This window comes from Vicia villosa, linkage group LG3, assembly GCF_029867415.1.
Source record: "Vicia villosa cultivar HV-30 ecotype Madison, WI linkage group LG3, Vvil1.0, whole genome shotgun sequence".
Taxonomy (NCBI): domain Eukaryota; kingdom Viridiplantae; phylum Streptophyta; class Magnoliopsida; order Fabales; family Fabaceae; genus Vicia; species Vicia villosa.
In genome coordinates this window covers 9,131,993-9,152,109 of record NC_081182.1, presented here as the reverse complement: position 1 = coordinate 9,152,109, position 20,117 = coordinate 9,131,993, and the positions used below count along the sequence as shown (strand labels likewise).

Here is a 20,117-nt window from a genome sequence, read left to right as displayed (position 1 = left end):
CCAGTCGGGGAGGAGGAGGAGCAGGAGGAGCAGGAGGTGGATAGCTATCCGGGAGGGCCTTTTGACACTTCCCTGCTGATTCACTACCAGGATCACGTCGCTCGGCGGATCTGGGAGGGAGAGGTATTTTTTTTAACTTAGCCGTTTATTTGTCACCATTTTTTATAATTTTATCGTTTATTTCTCGCTTATTTGTTTTTTTTTGTAACAGGAGAGAGAGCCATTGAAAATGGTGAACCACTCCAGGAAGATTTTCGGTCTGTTTAAACCAGCAGCTCAGTGGTTTAACGACCATGTGCGAGTTTCAGGGCTTAGCGGGCTCTGCATGACCGGGTACACCACCATTAGCACCGGCATGCAGGGGGCATTTGTGGAGCGCTGGCACAAGGAGACGTCTTCTTTCCACTTGCCGGTGGGGGAGTTGACGATCACCTTGCATGACGTCCAGTGTCTTCTCCACCTGCCATCAGGGGGTGGCTGTTGAACCACTCCAGGATCCAGAGGGTCGAGGCCATTGAGTGGATGATGCACTATTTGGGCATGCCGCACGAGGTTGCTCACCTGGAGTGCGTCTCGACTTCTGGGTGTCATGTCTGGTTCAACACACTGAGCCTCTATTTTGAGTTCCACCTGGACGCGGCGGCCGAGGCCGAGCAGGAGGGTAACGACGTATTCAGGGAGTACCACCGCGGCTGCGCTCTCCGGTGCTGGTACATGCATGTGGTAGGCGCTACATGCTTTGTGGACAAGAGTGCCAGGTACGTCGACGTGGCCTACCTCCGCTATTTCATGGACCTGGATACCGTTCACCAGTGGAACTGGGGGTCAGCTACTCTGGCATATCTCTACCAGAAGCTGAATGAGGCCTCCAACTGGAGGACGAGGCAGTTGGTCGGATCCTGCACACTGCTTACGGTACGTTTTATTTTAATACATTATCGTATTTATTTATTTATATATGTTTCGTATTTAATTTTAATACATTATCTTGTTTCTGTTTCAGAGCTGGATCATCTCCTACTTCTCCCGCATCCACGGCTACCACCTCGATCCTGCGTACGTGGACGCCTTGCCCAGGGCCGCCAGATACGATCTCCAGAGGGGGAACGATGCGGTGGGACCATACCGTGGATACCTGGACCGCACTCTGCACGACGACGTCACCTGGAGGCCGTTCATCGACTACGCTCAGATTCTCCCCTTTGACGGCATTGCACTTTATTCTGGCTGGTTGGCTTGTGGGACCGGCATCATGGTTCGATATCTCCCTGAGCGGTGCATGCGTCAGTTCGGATTCGTGCAGCGGATACCCAGGTCACCCTTTGAGGCTGCTCCCGACACTGTTACCCGAGTGCAACTCACTGCCATATGGGAGCATTGGGAGGATCATGTGGTACCGCTGGAGTACCGTCTCACTCGGGTCACCCAGGACTGGCACAGTGAGGAGGGATACGTCACATGGTTCTACCGGGTGTCACATCCTCTTCTGAGACCCGACATTCCCGGCGCTCCTAGGCCAGCACACGAGGAGATCCTGGAGAACCAGCAGGCCGAGGATGATCACGCCATTGATCTCATGCCGATCTGCCAGCGGATATCGATGATTGGGCAGGACGCGTTGGATCGAGGTATCGTGGAGCGGGGCGGTCCAGAGGCAGTCGCCGTGATGGAGATGATCGTCACTGATGCGGGCCGTGCGGCGACATACACGCGGCAGAGGAGGTCTCAGGGCGAGAGGTTTAGGCACACCCAGTAGTGGTCGGGTTTATATATTTTTTGTTATCGGATTGTATCTTTAGCACACTATTTTTATTTTTTTCGGTTTGTATATATTATTTTCATCGGATTAGTATTTTTATTTGTTTATTTATTATATTAGTATTTTCAGTTTATCTATTGCTTATTTTATTTGGCGTTTACGTTTAATTAAAATGCGAGACTGTTTTAGATAAAACATAAAAAAAAAAAACACAGTTTCTGCATAATTCGGAAATGAACTTTCGAAACCCCCCAAAATCTGAACAAAGGTGTTTTCGGAAGTTCATCTCCGCAGACACCCCCCATGAGGTGTTTTCGGAGATGCACTTCCGAATTAAGGAAATTTTTTTTAAAAAAAAGCGCTTCGGAAGTTCATTTCCGAAGCAGGGGTATTTTGGGATTTTCGCTGGGGTGACCCCATAGGGAGGTGGCCAAAAAAATTTTCTTCTGTTTTTACAAAAACTTTACAAAAAGTATAAAATTGTGAGCTGTCATAAATCTCCATGAAAACGAGTAAATTGGCCCATATTCTTTGATGCATTTAACATCACATTTAGACCTTAACTACAATCAAGAACGAAAAAATGTGATAAAAGATCTTTCAACTTTTGAAACGCCATTCAATATATTTGTTAAAACCTTTGAAAGCATTTTACATACAATCCATAGTCAAAAATTAACTATTTTTTTATGATTGTCATTTTATAGAATCAAAATATTAAATGTACACTTTGAACATTTAACCAGTCTCTAATTGAAATACATTCATTAAAAAAAAAATCATGAAATCCATTTTGATATCATCTCAAAATTATTTAGCAAAATTCAAATTTACTTCATATAAACCAAAAATATTACTTCATTTTAACCATGCAAAACACTTCTATTAGTTTATGTGATTCACTATTAAAAAACTAAGCAGAAATTTCACATTTTCCACTTTGGAGACAACCTCTTAGACTTAAAATAGTTGTCAAAATAATTAAAAACATCTATAATTGCAATCACCCCGTCCATACAAAATCCATCAACTCCAATATAAAGGATGAAATTATATAATTCTATACATAAAATTTTATAATCAAGATTACTTTTTCAACCAAAGTGTTGTTGTCATTTAATTCTACGGGATTTAAGTCACCGCCGATATCTACCGTCTTTACGACAACTCCTTCAACATTCAGAGAAATATCATTTGTAGAAACTAATTATTTTAAAATGTTATCGGGGTGCACCATACCTATTTGTAAACAATAATAAAAATAACACAAAATCATAAGATTGCTGGAAAAAATAAAACAGACATGTTTCGTAGATGTACATACGAAACATGTTCATCTTCAACACGATCCGGAGTTATACCTACGGAAGCTGTTGGAGGCAACACGAGGGGGTCAACGAGAGAGCATATTACTCTTGGGACATACTTTGTGAGAGACACACCACTTTTCCACCTAAAAGCTTAAGGTGATAGGTGTGTGGGTTCTCTCACTTATAAATTGTCCATTCTTCCCTTTTTCTAACTAATGTGCGGCTTTTTCCTCACACTTGATTCTCAACACCCCCCTCAAGTGCGAGTCTATACACAATGCTCCCCCTCATGTGAAAGCTTGGTCCATTTCTCGAATCAAAGGCTCTGATACCACTGTTGGAGGCAACACGAGGGGGACAAAGAGGTAGCATATTACACTTGGGACACACTTTGTGAGAGACCAACCTTAAGGTGATAGGTGTGTGGGTTCCCTCGCTTATAAAGTGTTCATTCTTTCATTTTCTAACTAATGTGAGACTTCTTCCTCACACTTGATTCTCAACAGAAGCAACATTACATTTTTTTTTACATAAATTTGATGCTTAATGTGAGCAATGTAATGGACTAAGTTGAATTTTTACCTAAAATTCAGTCTTCTCTTACTCCCTTTGATTTGTTGCACCAAAAAGTTATAATTTTAGGATGACAAATGTTATTGATGATGTAGGGTTTTTAGGTTAGTGGAGGTGAGTATTGACGAAGAAAATCAACAATGGGGGAGTGATCATGCTGGTTCAAAGTATATCAGATAGTTCCGGAGCTACATCTACAAAATATTTTGGCGCTAAGACGTTCTCTAGATGTAGCTACGAAAAAACCCCTGAACTAAATTAATTTGAAGTTTTTCACAACTTTTACTAGTTTAAAACGCTTCCGTAGATGTAGCTCCGAAAAAAAAAACAAATCTTGGCAAAAAAATGTGCTTCTTGATGCGTATCTCCGAAATCATATGACATAAATGAAATTTTGTTAGGTGCCTAAGAGTATCAAGGGATGAATTGAAATATTCTCTAAAAATATCTATAACTCACAATTCTCCGAAATTTATATTATAGTAGAACCACCGAAATAAATAGAATGATACTTTGAAATCGTGTAACACAAGTTACTGCACATAATCTCAAATTTGTTAAGATTAAATTATATTTAAATTGAACTTCATAATATAAATTTGTTAAGGTTAAATTATATTTAAATTGAACTTCATAATATATTTGTAAGATTAAATTGTAATTAAATAAGACTTCTATTTTTTTTATCATAATTAAATTATAACCAACTATGTAATATCCAAAAAAACTTGAGACTGTTTTGACTTAATTTTTTTGAATTTAATGTGTTATATCTTAGTAAGAAGTTATTAATTCATGTGAAAATTTGTATATGATATATAAAAAGAGAACAAATATGAAAAATGAATTTTATAATTAGAGACTGAATTGCAACATGTTTAATCACGATATTACTACATTCTTTCGGTTATAAAATAAATGATATATATTAGAAAATTTGTACAGTCTTTACTCTTAACTAGTGACAAACCCGTGCGTTCGCACGGTTTCTGATACGGGACGCGCATTTATATTAGATATATATTTTAATAAAAAAATGTCTGGTACCCGTGAAAAAATAATAATTGAATGTATAATTAATAAAAAAATATTTCGATCAATAACATTAAAATAATTTCAAAATAAAATTATTAGTATCAATTATAAAAACATTTGAATTAATAGTAAATTTTCTTATATAAAAATAATGGTTAATTAAAAAAATAAGTATTGTTGTGATAGTGATCAGTAAAAAAAATTATAATAGTAACATATTAATAGGATTAATAATTACATCGTTGGGTAAATTAATTTAGATGAACATGCAAGTAAAATGAGTGATTTTTAATTTTGGAATGGACAATGAAAATATAATTCTATTGTATTAAATAATGAGTTAGATATATTTTTTTGTCCTTACAAAATTACCAATTTTGAATTTTAGTCTCTATAAAAAAAAAATCATGTTTTAGTTCCTATAAAATTAGTTATGCACGCAGTTTTAGTCTCTTTAGAAGGATTAAAAAGTCATGCAAAACCAATTTTATAAGGACTAAAACATAATTTTTTTTAAATGGATTAAAAGTCAAAACTTGAGATATTTTAGGGACAAAAGCATATTTAATCTTAAAATAATTATATAAATAATTCTCTTAAACTCAACATTGGTAGCCGTAAAAAAATGATGGAATTATAAATTGACTCCTCAAAACCTTGTGACAATGTTATTTTTTTTAGAAACACATCCAAATATTTAGAAGTTTTCTCTAGCATATATCAAGAAGTTTTCTCATTCTAAAGTGATAGAGACTGTCCACACTCCACATGATGCAACTGGAATATATAAAGTTAAAGAAATTAGGGGTATATATACTGAGTACTTAATTATTAACCACAAAAATAAGATAAAATCAAATCTCTAAATTGATGGAGATGCACGGGAAGATTTACAAAGGCTGATGATTATATAGTGACACGAGTCTTTATTGAAACACAAAAAAAAAGTAGCATGACTCTAGAGGTCACGAAATAATAAATTAGTTTAACTAAACATCAAGTAACTCCTAATATTTCAGCAATTATCTTTCAATCCAACTGATACAGATAGAGAAAAAATAATGCATAACTCTTGACGCAAAATGTTTTGATTAAGAGCCCCGGCCTCGTGGATGAAGTATACCATTTCCATCAACCATTAACAATTGTCAACAACATAAAAATAACCTTATTATTAGATGAAGAAAACACCTGTTACAAAAATTACTTATTTTCTACATAATATCTAGAAGAACTGGAGCCTACAATTGTAGGAGCAATCAATATAACAGCTTAAACAAATATCAAGTGATTTTAAAAAAAAACTTGTCTATTAATTAGTACACTACAACCCCTTAAGCTGTGTATTAATACTGAACATGAAAATTTTAATGACCTTGCGGCATGTTTCTTGGTGAAACTCTTCCTTGTTTGGTGACTTATGAGAGTACAGATATCCACCAAAGACCTCATCAGATCCAGTAGCTTCAAGCAAAAGCGTTGTACATGTATATACAATGTAACATTGGTGAAGTTGGGCAACATTCATAGTACCAGCCAAAATTGGTTGGCTTGAAGCTTTTTGTCATCCCAAAAGTGGTGCAGTAGCAGTGTTGCATACATATATTTGACATAAGATAACATAACACCATATATTATTCATTTCATAATCTCGGTTTCAAATACTGAAGTAGCCCAAAATAATACACTCTTATGGACATTCAATTCAAGGAAAAAAACTACTGCAAGTTACATAATTAACAACCATCCATACATCAAGTATTAACTTTCAACTTCCAAAACTTATCCCTTAACACTTATGTCCAATCAACATAGAATAAATTACTGCATCACAAAAACAATCATATCCAGTCAATACACAAGTTCAGGTTCAATAACAGAACCCACCTTAACATCTAACCTTCGATTTCCTTTTGACTTAACCTTTAACTACCAGCTAACATCGTCACCATTCCTGACCTGCACCGGGTAAACACATACCAGTCTAAGCAGCAAGCTAATACAACTTCAGGATCAGATATGAACCCTCATATTTATTGCTTTTCGTGCAAAGAAATTTGCATGTCTGGCTAAAACATAGCTCACATGTTCAAGTCCAAAACGTTTATGAAAAAGAAATCTCCCCAAAAGCATTGATTATGAGTGCTTACAATTTAAGATATTGAATCATGAATAGCCAAGCTAAATTTCAAACCATGAATCCATACCATTATTAAATCAACCTAAAATTAGGGTTTAAGGGAGGGTAAGTTAATAACAAAACCTAAACTGAAAAATTCAGACAGAGTTCATTCTGAATCTTACCACCACCACAATCACTGACGGAAACACGTTGTTGCCAACGCAGATCGACCACCGTGAAACTGAACACCGCATATCTAACGCACATCATGATAACCATACAATCAGACACATTCAATAAAAGCATAGTAACAAAATCTTACCAATGGTATGAATAGTAGTGACGATATGAAAAGGGGATCTGAAAAGGTTTGGTAAAACGAATGCTCTGGATTGCTGCAATTGAACGGTTACAGATTTGAAAAGGGTAAAACTAAAGGATATGAACATTTTGAAATGAATGTAAAACAATAAAGTAAAAATCAAACCTCTAAAATCTGAGGAGAATCGGCGTCTTCTTCGTCGTATACGATTCAACTCCGACCACAAATTCCATAGGTTCAGCAAACAAACCATCAACATCACGATATCATCAGCAACGTGTTCACCGTCTCCATCAACATCATATTCATCTGCACAGAAATCAGAAGAGAACAATATCAAAAAGAGAGAAGAGGAAGAGGAAGAGAGAGGTAGAGGAAGAGAGAGAACGTGGTTTTTTCAAAATAGAAGCAACCCTAGTGTTGGTAGTAGACAGCAAAAGCAAAAGAAAAAGCAAAGTAATGCAAAGGAGGTAGCCACGTGGCTCTCTAACAAAGCAAAAGGGCAGTTGGGTCTTTTCCAGAGCATCTAACTTTCTTATATTGTAGATTATGAAGTTAATTATTGTGTGACCAAGGGCAACCAGATTACGGAAATTGCTGGCTAAAGTCAGAACTAACAAGCAGCAAATACGACAACGTTTAGCTAGGCCAGTGATACTTTGTGCAACAACATAAAAAGTTCACTTGTTTCGATTATGGTCCCCCTTTTTCTTTCCTTCTTTATGCTTTCTTCCATAAAAGTACCACTTCATTATTATTTTGGTTTAATTGTAATTTAAGGCTCAATATTTAAAAATCTTACAATTTTGAACCCTCTATTATAAAAATAACTTTATTCAGTCCCTCAATTTTAACTTTTTTAGAAAATTAAACTCTTTCAATTTTAGTATTCATTTTGCTAATGTGACATAACCATTAATACATGGTATTCTGGATCTATGTTGTTGAGATATAATTATCTTAAGATGTTAACGGTGGTTCCGATGTTGACAATATCTAATGGAAAATAATATTCAGTGTGGTGTTTCTGATGATTTTTGGTCAAGTAACATCTGATAATGGTGTCTATCAAATAAGTTATATCAAACTTCATCGGTTGAAGAGTGAAGTTCTAGATGAAGTGGAAAATCAATGATAAATCAAACAAGAAATCTTGAAGCTTCGAGGTTATGAAAGAGAGAAAGTATGAAAATTTGTCTGGTCATGCACCTGAGTGACTAGTGTATTGTAAAAGTATAAGAGTATCTCCTAAGATACTAAGGAAACTCTCTCTCTCTCTCTCTCTCTCTCTCTCTCTCACACACACACACACACACACACACACACACACACACACACACACACACACACACACACACACACACACACACACACACACACACACACACACACACACACACACACACACACACACACACACACACACACACACACACACACACACACACACACACACACACACACACACACACACACACACACACACACACACACACACACACACACACACACACACACACACACACACACACACACACACACACACACACACACACACACACACACACACACACACACACACACACACACACACACACACACACACACACACACACACACACACACACACACACACACACACACACACACACACACACACACACACACACACACACACACACACACACACACACACACACACACACACACACACACACACACACACACACACACACACACACACACACACACACACACACACACACACACACACACACACACACACACACACACACACACACACACACACACACACACACACACACACACACACACACACACACACACACACACACACACACACACACACACACACACACACACACACACACACACACACACACACACACACACACACACACACACACACACACACACACACACACACACACACACACACACACACACACACACACACACACACACACACACACGCACACACACACATTATGGTTAATCAATTAAATATTTTATAACGAATTCAAATAAATTAAATAAGCTTATAATTGATTGGTGATATCATATTTGAAAGCCTTCAATATTTGGCTTATCTAATTGATTGATCCTAGGTCTTAATCGATTAGAAGAGCATTAAAAGGCCATTGAATCGTTTTCTCTTTGCAAACACATTTTCTCCTGTAAATATTGGCTTCTCCTTATTTTAAAGTTCACCTGAATTCATTTTGAATCTCTTATTTCTCATTTACTACTCCTTTTATATTCTTTTACTAAAGTTGTCTCAGTACCTTGTGAGTGAAAAATACTTGTGGAAGTTTGTTATACTCGTATTCGTGCTTCTATTGCTACTCATCAAGAATGTGATTCTTTTATGATATCTTTGTTTAGTTCTTGAGATTATCCTAGTAAAATCTTTGTTTGATTCTTGAGATTATCCTGTTAAAACCTATGTTTGGTTCTTGAGATTAGCCGGTCAAAATCTCTATATGGTTCGTGAGGTCAAGCTGTTAAAAGTTATGTTTGGTTTGGAGAATCAACCTGTGTAAAATCTCTCATATAGTGTAAGAAGGTTCCAAGGAATATCTTTAAAAGCTCAAGACATTTTACTAGTGGAACTCTCAAAAAGAAATTCTTAGGGACATGAGTAGGCCATGTGGTTAGGCCAAACTTATATTAATCCTGGTATAATCTCTCTATCTTTATCTCTTTAAATTTTGTCATTTAATTTTCCTCCCTCTTTAATTCTTTCTCGTCTATTTTTTTGTTGCTTTATCTATGTTTATTTGTTGATTTAACATAAATCATTTTTAAGAAAATAGTTTTTAAAATTAATCATAATTTCTAAAAACAACAATTCAACTCCCCCAACTCTTGTGTTTGATGTCACTTGTTTAACAAATGGCCTTAAAGTCTAACTCTTGTCTCAAGACTAATCGCCCTAAGAGAAATGAATGGCTTCAAACGATCCACTAAATAAACTCTCATCCTTTAATGAAGGGGGATATGCTTTGTGAAAAGACAAGATGAGAATCTTTATTGAGGAGATAGATTTTGATATTTGGAAATCTGTAAAGAATGACCCTCTTGTTCCCATTTATCAAGTTAACGTTGTGGTAAATAGGAAGATGATTGGAACAAATAAGAAAATGAAAAAGTTTAGCGTAGTTTGAACACAAAGACTATCACCAATACCGCTCTTGGCATTGATGAGTTTTTGCATGTTTCTCACTACGAGTCTACTAAAGAAATACGGGATACCTTTCAAGTTACATATTAAGGTACAACCGAGATAAAAAAAAGCAAGAATGAACACATTAAATCACGAATATGAATTTTTCAGAATAAAACCTGAAGAAAATATTTATGATATGCATAAGCATTTTATCCACATTGTTAATCACATGAGAACTTGAATTTTTTCAATAAAAGGAATTGGTTGTAAAAATTCTTATATACCTAAACTGTAGTTGAGAACGCAAAGTCACTGCAATTTCTGAATCTAGGGAATGACAGGAACATGATATGGAGATGAAAAGACTTTAAGATGACGAGGTAGTTGATAAGAAGAAGAAGAAAAGTCTTACTCTAAAATTTAGGAATGTCAAAAATATGGAGTTAGAAAATGAAGACTACCAAAGTAGAAGTAATAAAGACACGAACTTTATGTTTCAAATATTTAAAGAATTTCCGAGGCATGAAAAACAAACTTTAGAATTTCAAAAGCAACAAGATCAACACAAGAAAGAAGAAATGTCCTCATCATTTCTACATGCCTTTATCGTGGAAAGAATGGACACATAAGACCAATTTTCCCTCATAACTAAAGAGAATACCAAAATCAATAAAGTTCAAAAAACCTAAAAAAAGAAGAAAAAAAACCAAGATCGTTTGATATCACAATTACATGGAATACTTAGATGATACATAAGATATTTTTTTTTATGGAAGATCATGAATAAGATTAGATAACTTCACATTTATCTTATCATGATTTATTCTACATATGCAAGAAGTTAAATAAAGAAACAAGTTAAAACATCTTGTCTCTTAAAACATTATTTCTTCTCTCGAATTTGAAAATAATTTTTTTTGGAAGAATTAGAAAATATTAAACAAAGGAAAAATATTTAAACTCAAATATCTTCCCCTCAAGGTCGTCTCAAGTTTCTGGAGGCCCTGTGTAGATTAGCCACAGTTTAACCATAAAAAACTAATAGAGATCTTGTGTACTAACGATTTAACCTACCAGATATTTTATGAGGCCCTATTTAGCTATAGTTTAACCCTAAAAAATTTGAGGCCATGTGCGGTAGCCCGCTTTATACATCCTCAAAGACAGCCCTGTTTCCCCTTCTCATAAAGCTTTAGATGAATCTATCAAGTGCAGTCAATATGATATTTTGAAAAGGGAAAACAAAGATTTAAAAAGTACACTTGATAAATTTTCTAAGGGAATAAATATCTTGAATCTTCTTCTTAAAAATTGGAGAGCATCATATAATAAGGCGGTTTAAGTTATGAATCTAAAATCAATTCTAAATTTTTTAATAATTTGTGTCATGCTAAAAATAAAACCAATCACATTGTTTGTAAATGGAATTACTATTGTAAGCTTGACCATTTCAGTGTTATTATTTTATTATTTTAGAAAAATATAAGAATAAAATGGTCAAATAGATTTAATCTAATGATTTGAGCCATCATAGATCTACTAAAACTAAAGGAACCAAAAAGAATTGGACACCAAAGGTCAAAAAGTCAAATTGTGATACATGTATTTTTCATAGCTCAATGTCAAAATTCTATATTGATAGTGATTGTTCAAATCATATGACTGAAGAAATAAATATGTAATCCTATTTCACTCCTTCGAGAAAATAAGTTTCTTCGTATAGTAAAGGTAAAATTGTTAATTCGGGAACTATTGGTAAGAGTTATAAACCTATTGTTGAACTATTTTTAAAATTACAAGTGTATAACAAAATTTACTTAGTATGAAGAAAATTGTGTGACAAAGGTAATATAGTCTTTTGTAATTCTTCTATATGCATGGCCTTTTAATTTCCCAAAATAAACTTTATCCTTTGTTTTGAAAACTTTTTCTAAAAGACCATGACTCTAGAAGAATTCATACACATTATCTATGTTGAACTAACTTCATATGCATTGTAAAGGTATATGTCGTTGATTGGGCATGTATTATGGAGAAAAATCTTTTAGAAGATCAAGATAAAGACAAAGGTAAATATCAAAGTAAATAAAAATCAAGAAAAGACCAAGGTAAAATAGAAGATCTTCAAATGAGAAATTAAGCATATCTTCCCAAAGAATTGAGGACTACAAAGATCAACCTATCCCGAGCATTATTGGGGATATATATTTTAAATGGAGTCACAAATCGAAACCCATTAGCATGGTATGTAACTTTATGGATTTTTGTTTCCCAAAATAATCCAAATGAAGTTGATGAAAATCTCATCGACAAACATTGATCTCTTGCAATCCAAGATGAGAACACGCCAAAATGATATCCTTACTAGAGCTTGGAGAAAAAATAAAATTGAAAATGAAAATCTTCTATTAGGAGTGCAAGAGTAATGTCGAGGCGGTGCAGATAGGAATCGGCATAATGATGGCCCGCCTAGTCCTAACTACCTTTAAACATGCTACTAACACCCCCCACAAACTTGAACTGATTTCGAAAAATATTTTATGATCCACGGACAATAATCCCAGACCAGTATGCCTTCCCTCCATATATATAAATTACCGGTTGGTCGTGATATACTATGTAGATTTATTGCTCCTTTTACTTGGGTGTTGGCCAGTTTTAGGTTGTCACTTCAAGTGTTTTATTCACGGGAAACATGCTAGAATTCAATAATTAAGAATGTATTCATATTCTCTTTCATTAACTTCAAGTATGTATGTCGCAACTAATCTTTGGTTTTGTTGTTTAATGTCTACATCCTCCATATTAACAACCAAGAACTCTCACATACAAGGTGAAAGTCATTTACTCTTATATCCTGTAAAACAGAGAATAGGGTTCAAAAGCCAAGCATAGAAAGCATAAGAGTTTTCTGCATACCTACCAAAATACCATTTTCAAGTTAGAAATATACTTTTATCTTTTACATCCTTCACATTAGTAAAGGAGCAAAAAAATAATATCGTTCAAGGATTTCCAAATCGACCAAATTGAGTGCCAAATCATAATGAAACCACCCATCGCCTTGGCCCTACCACCCAATGATCTATTGACTAGGAAAATATAACTAAGGTCCGTAGGAAGAACAAAGCACCACCACTATCCACTTAAAGATCTCATACCAAACAGATGCTTTCAGACCACAAGTCACAAACAAATGAGAAATCGATTCTGACCTTAGAACACATAACGGACAAAGAACACTTTTAGGATCCACCAACACCCTACGCCTAAATAGGTAAACTCTAGTAGATATTCTTAAAGAGACATGAATTAGATGGAGCGATAAAAAACCATTGCTAATAAAGTAACACCAAATCCACTTAACAGAGTCAAAAGAGAGGGTCCCAATTTAATTATTTAAGAGTAGATTATGGACTATCACTTTCTCATTAACAAAGAGAGACCATTTCAAGATTTGATTAAATTATCTTAATAAATTTATGAGTTATATTGTTGTACACTTCGGTGTAAAAAATATTATATTCAATGATTATAAATATTTATGAATATTACTTTAAAGACAGTAAAAATTAAAGTTAAATATTTTTAAAAAATTAACAACTATGATTAAATGACAAACAAGTAATAACAACGACAAAACAAAAAAAAAAAAAACAACAACGAACATATTAATTTTAGGGTTAAATATGTTAGTGGTCCCTATAAACATGACACTTTTCACTTATAGTCCCTACAAAAAATTTCATCGAATTTTGATTCTCACAAAATTTTCCGTCACGAATTTTGGTCCCTGCCGTTAGATTACTCTAATAGAGGCTTATGTGGCACACCACGTGTCACGCCACGTCAGTAACAGTGAACACTAAAGGAAAAGAGACAGATTGCGGGGGTTTTAAACACCCTTTAAATAACTTAAAAAACAATAATTTGTTATAATTTCTATCAAAATTAAAATAAATTAGTATTCATAATTATTTTTTATAATTATTATAAACATGGCCAATAAATCAATAAAAAATATCATTGAAAGATATAAATTATGAGTGGGACAATTATTTATCTTTTATCAATTAATCAAATTATTAAAGTCTTAGTCACCTTTCTTATTTTTTTTGTTTATTTTATTTATTTAGTATTGCTCAAGCTATATATTTTTTTATTTATTAATGAATTTAACTTAATATTGTTTTGTATAATTTGTATAAAGTTAATATAAATTAGTTTTCCTAATAATTTTTTTATAAAAACTATAAACTTGACAAACAAATCAATAAAAATTTATGGGTGGGACAATTATTTATCGTTTATCAATTAATCAAATTAATTTTTTCTATTTAATAAAATAAATGATAATATATAAAATAACTATTATTATAAAAATTATATTTAGTAGAAATGCGTGTCATTAAAAAATTACGTAAATTAGTATTTTGTTTAAATTTGGCAACATAAAAATAAAGAACAATAATACACCTGTTAGAATTTTTTATACTTCACTATTTTCATCTTATTTCTTCAAAAATAGTCGTCGAAGATTGATGTTGAAGCATGCAATTTATATTCGGGAGAACTATTTGTCATTAATTATTACGGTAATTTATTTTTGGGTTAATAGTAATTCACCCCTTGTAATGTTAGCGAATTTTGCTTTTCCCCCTCCCTACCTTTTGGCAACGGTTTTTTCAAAAAAACCATTGCCAAAACCTGCCTTTGGCAACGGTGGGAGTAAACCGAAACATGCTCATATCACAGGGGTAAACTACTATTAATCCTTTAGTTTTTTATCTTCAAAAAATAAAAAATAATTATAATATATAAATTAATTTTTTTATAAAATTTATATTCATGACAAATATTTGTAGTAAAAGAATAAAATTAATGGTTTTTCTAATAGCCAACATCAATATTAAAATAATAATAATACATTAAGTATAGTTTTTTACCCATTAAAATTTTAACCCTTATATAAAAATAATTGTTTGTCACAATTCAATTAGTAAGTTTTAATTTTTATATTTTAATTAAAAATCAGAATCATTATATTATTATAAAAATATATAGGGATAAATGAGAATAAAAAATTAATTAAAATTATTTCTTTTTAATATTGTCGAAGTAAAAAGAAAAATAATTATAGTAAAATTAATATACTTTTTCACACTTCAATTATTTTTTTCAATGAGAAAAATTTAATATAATTTAAATATCTTTAAAACAAAATTACAAATGATTATCATAAATAATATATTTATTTGCAAATGTGAATGATTTGTTAAATATATTATTTGTATTTATATAGACCTTCTATATTGATATTCTAAACTGATGAAATTTAATGGTCTTTACAAATGTCTTGTTATAGTGATATATCAAACAATATTAAGATTTAAAAAAAAGCTATAAATATTGTCTATATTAAATGAAAATTCATTGTATTGTATCTATATCAAGAAAAAAGAGTATTTAAAGGGGGGTTTAAAACCTCCGCAATCTGCCTCTTTTTCTTTAATTCTGCCTATGTCTGACGTGGCGAGACGTGTGGCATGACACGTAAGCCTCCGTCAGAGCAATCTAACGGGAGAGACCAAAATTTATCACGGAAAATTTTATGAGGACCAAAATTCGACGAAATTTTTTATAAAGACTAAAAGTGAAAAGTGTCATAGGGACTAAAAATTTATTTAACCCTTCGTTTTAATATCATTTCTTTATTTTTATTGAAGGGACCATATTACTTATTTATTGAAAATGGGATTTTGATAAGATTTGCTAACCCTATCAATTAGCAACCATAATAGTGAAGAACATGCAATGATAAATAACAAAGTGATGATTAATCATTCTTTAACAAATCCAGTTTTCAGATCAGGAAACCTGTCTTAGACAAATATGTTACCTACTCTAGTACTCCTTGTCGTTATCACAATAATCTTTGCCAAAACCATGTTTAATTAAAAGATACTCTATTATCATACCATCTTTAAATTAAGACAACTATTTGCTCATAGAGAAAGCAACCTAACCTAAGCTCCGCTCTAAATTATATTTTCTTCTTTTTCATCCATCGATAAAGAAGTAGTTTAGGATTAACTAATCTATATTCTCTTGGGCAAACAAGCGTATTAATCTATCTTCTCTATGGCAAACAAGGGATATTTCTTCCTCTCAATTAAATTTAAAAATAATAGTATTTAAAATTTTTACACACAAATTAAAAAAAATATACAAAAATATTATTAAAAGACGGCATATTTTTTAAACTAACATTATTAATATGTTGAAAGATATGTACACTAACAATTAAAGAGAATAAATAAAAAAAATTCCAATTGATTGAAAAGTGAAAACAACGCATTTGAAAACAAATTTTATTTGTTAAATTGCCTTTTAGGTCCGTTTATATTATATGTTCAATTTTGGTTAGGTAAGAGAAGATAGGCTAGGGTCTTACGAGCGCTAGTTAGGTTTAAAAGAGTTGAACACCTGCTAAAGTGGTTGTGTTTTCTTGCCCGTTGATTCATGATAGATTGTTGATTAGGCCGAATCTCTTGAGACAGCAAATATTGACGGTATTTAATAATGTGGGTGCGTCTTGTGTGTGAGAGAGGTGGGGTTGGCTGATCATATCTTTATGATTTGTGAGGTTGCTTCGAGCATAAGGTATATGTGGGTGGGGACTGTCAGGGCCTTTACCTCTACCGATTTTGGTGGTCTGAACAATTTAGAAAATGCGGAATAAAATTATTTTCATTCGAAAAAGCTTGATGATTACTCACTAGATGTCCTCGACTATTAGCTTGGCTTGGAAGTGGATTCACACCCACACTTCAGATTTTGTTGTTTCTCCGATTGACTGAGAAAGTGGCCCGCTCAAATGACTTGGCATTTGAGGTGTATTGGGTGTGACCAATGCCCTCCTTTGGTTTGTATTTTATGCAGGTGGTTGTGTCTTTCTTCCTCCAACTTGCTATCTCTTTTTAGTGTGTTCGCCGCTTTAAGGTAGTTCGTTTGATTGATTTGTTTGGCTTGTGTTTTTATCTTTTTCTGACGAGTCTGTTGTTTTGCTTTTTGTGTAATTTTTATCCTAAATTGTGTAATAGTTGTTTCTTTTGAGCACTTCTCGTACTTTTTTTGGCTTGTGAACTTTTACTTTATTTTTATGTTCATATATAATTTCACTTGCTATTCAAAAATAATAATAATAGCTAATTATATAATTTTGTCTATATTTTAAAACAAATGTTTTCATAAAATAAGGTGATCAATTCTCCATTAAGTAGTGATAAGGGATCCTTTTCTGGTCTTATACCACATGTCCTATATTCAAACTTAAGCATGCATTAGAGTTAAATTTAGGTTTGATCATTAGTATCGTTCTTTCTGATTTTAGAGATTAACAAGGTCGTCTTAAGTTTTTGAGAGGTCCTATGTAAAAAGATGAAGTTAATTTCAGTTGAATCATGAAGTTTTTTTTAAGAAATCCTATTTAATTATAAATTAATTGGGGAATATGTGTGTGGAGACCCTTTTAGCTATAAGCTAATAATGAAAAACTGTAAAGTTCTATGCTATATGCCGAAAAAATGTAAGGTCCGCTGCTATAAGCTGTCTTGCTCACCCTTAAAAACGACTATGAAGATTGAACTATGCAGTTGTGCCCAATTGATTTTTTCAATTATATAAAAAATATAAAATATAAAAACTCATTATATAATTTTATTTAAGCAAAACCGAATGTTTTCGTACAATAAGATGAATTCTCCCTTATACTAACTAGTAGTAAGCAGAACTTAAACAACCTCAATCCAACTAGAAATTAAAACTCATATTTACAAAATGTGAAAGAGATAATTTACACCAACTTTTGAACAACGGACACATAGTTGAGAAATAACAGTTTTTTTTTTTTTTTTTTTTTTTTGATAAGCAAACTATTATATAACAAGTGAAGCTCAAAAGAAGCTTCAAAGGCATGCAAACATACAGATAGTTCAAGTCTGAATTACTCATAAAAAGAACTTAAAACTATGCACCACCTAGCCTATTTTTCCAACAGCCCCAGCCTAATTACAAAACTAAAACCTCTTTAGGATAGTGATACCAATCATAGAATGCACACAATCTAACCCCCTTGGTGCTAAGAACCTGCCACTGCCAGCTTAGAATTTTGGCATCCTGGAACATTTCATCAACATCCTCAACAGCATTATTAAAGACAGTTGAGAAATAACAGTTGACCATTATAGTGCTCAGCCATAGAGGATCCTTACTTGTAAATAAAAAAAGTTGAATGTTGAGTTAAGAAAATTGACAGGAGCTAGCATCGGAACAAGCCACATTCCTATCATAAGGAACAATGAAAGCAACGAACAAGAAGAAATAGAAGTTTGAAGAAGTAAGAGAGCAAGGGTTAATTAGGAGGGTTTATCATCTGTGGAACTGTGAAATTATTATCATCCCTCAAACTGCTGCTGCTGCTGAATAATTTGATGTTTGTGTCTGATGATGATCTGTTATCCATTTTTGAAGCATAATAAAGAGAAGAAGTTGGTGCTTGAGGAACCCTAATCCCACCCAAGAAAGAAACCATATTTTCCGGATCACTATCAGCATTAACTTCAGCAACATGATTCTGAAATTGATCAAAGGGAACAGAAGAAGGAGAATCGAAGAACTCTTCAAACTTCCAACCCGGTATAGTGTTTATCAAGTACTCAGATATGGTGAAACCAGTACCAGTTTCTTCATTTGAAGCCACCTTGTTGAAAGCTGGAATGGGAGGAGCAGGAGAGAATGGTAGTGGTGGTGGTGATATAGAAGCTGGAGAGAGAAGCTTAATCCCACTGAGAAGAAACCTACTATGCTTCTTTGTATGTTCATTGGAACAATGATTCTTGAAATCACACTCTTTGCATACAATGGCTCTATCTTGTTGACAAAACACAAAACCTCTTCTTTCCTAAAAAAAACATTGAACAAAGAAATTATAAACCCGACATGTATTAGACTGGAAAAAGTAGAGAACTAACGTACGAGGCAAATATCGCAGAGAGGAAAGTTGTTGGGAGAATTAGCATGGTTGAGAGAGAAGCGGTGGTGTTTGGAGGCGAGCTTGTTAGCATGGTGGACACGGTGGTCGCAGGCGGAGCATAAGGCCGCTTCGTCGGCGGTGCAGAATAGTGAAGCTTGCATTTTGTTACACACGTCGCACTGGATCTTCATAGAGAGTTAGTAGAGTGTGTAGTATTTTAAATCATTCATTTAGATCTGAATATGATCATAAATATGCAAAGACAAGAAACAATGAAGAATTAAATTTTAAATGAGAAAGGTAGAGATATCGATGGAGAGAAATCTAGAGATACTTGTAAAATTTGAGATTAATGATTTACTATATTATCTAGATATCTAAAGATTAACATTAAAATGACATACTAAATCATTCATGTACATCTGAATCTCATCATAAATATGCAAAGACGAGAAACAATGAAGAATTAAATTTTAAATGAAAAATATAGAGATACAAATGTAAACATATCAACCAATCGTTAGTTGGTTCAATGGTGATTGTCCGGAGTGTAAAAAAAATTTGACACTGTCAAGACATATCCCTTTTTATTATATATATATCCCAATATATATGGTTTATATCTATGGTTTTAGTTGTTTTATAATTATTATATATATATATCCCAATATATATGGTTTATATCTATGGTTTTAGTTGTTTTATAATTATATACAAGGCCGACCTTAGACCAGGAGAACCAAACTCATGGTTCAAGATCTCAAAAAATCGG

The 20,117-nt window shown here is 33.3% G+C and overlaps 1 protein-coding gene and 1 long non-coding RNA gene across 2 annotated transcripts; both read right to left on the bottom strand.

The window, feature by feature from the left end:
* Nucleotides 1-6,438: 6,438 nt before the first annotated feature.
* LOC131654869 (uncharacterized) lies at nt 6,439-7,655 on the bottom strand. The gene is made up of 2 exons (XR_009299586.1): nt 7,287-7,655; nt 6,439-7,194 (listed from the first exon to the last, which is right to left on the bottom strand). It is a non-coding gene; the product is annotated as an uncharacterized LOC131654869 (long non-coding RNA).
* A 10,371-nt stretch (nt 7,656-18,026) lies between these two features.
* On the bottom strand, nt 18,027-19,645 carry LOC131654867 (B-box zinc finger protein 21-like). Its single transcript, XM_058924794.1, has 2 exons — nt 19,348-19,645; nt 18,027-19,273 (listed from the first exon to the last, which is right to left on the bottom strand). The coding sequence occupies exons 1-2, from the start codon at nt 19,534-19,536 to the stop codon at nt 18,725-18,727; spliced, it is 738 nt and encodes a 245-aa protein (XP_058780777.1). The 5' UTR covers nt 19,537-19,645; the 3' UTR covers nt 18,027-18,724.
* Between the last annotated feature and the right edge of the window lie 472 nt (nt 19,646-20,117).

What these genes read in the sequence shown, in the direction of transcription:
- LOC131654867 (XM_058924794.1), bottom strand. Translation starts at nt 19,536, where the DNA reads ATGAAGATCCAGTGCGACGTGTGTAACAAAATGCAAGCTTCACTATTC. An exon ending in CTCTCTGCGATATTTGCCTC is followed by an intron (nt 19,274 to 19,347) that starts GTACGTTAGTTC and finishes TGTTTTTTTTAG; the next exon opens with GAAAGAAGAGGTTTTGTGTT.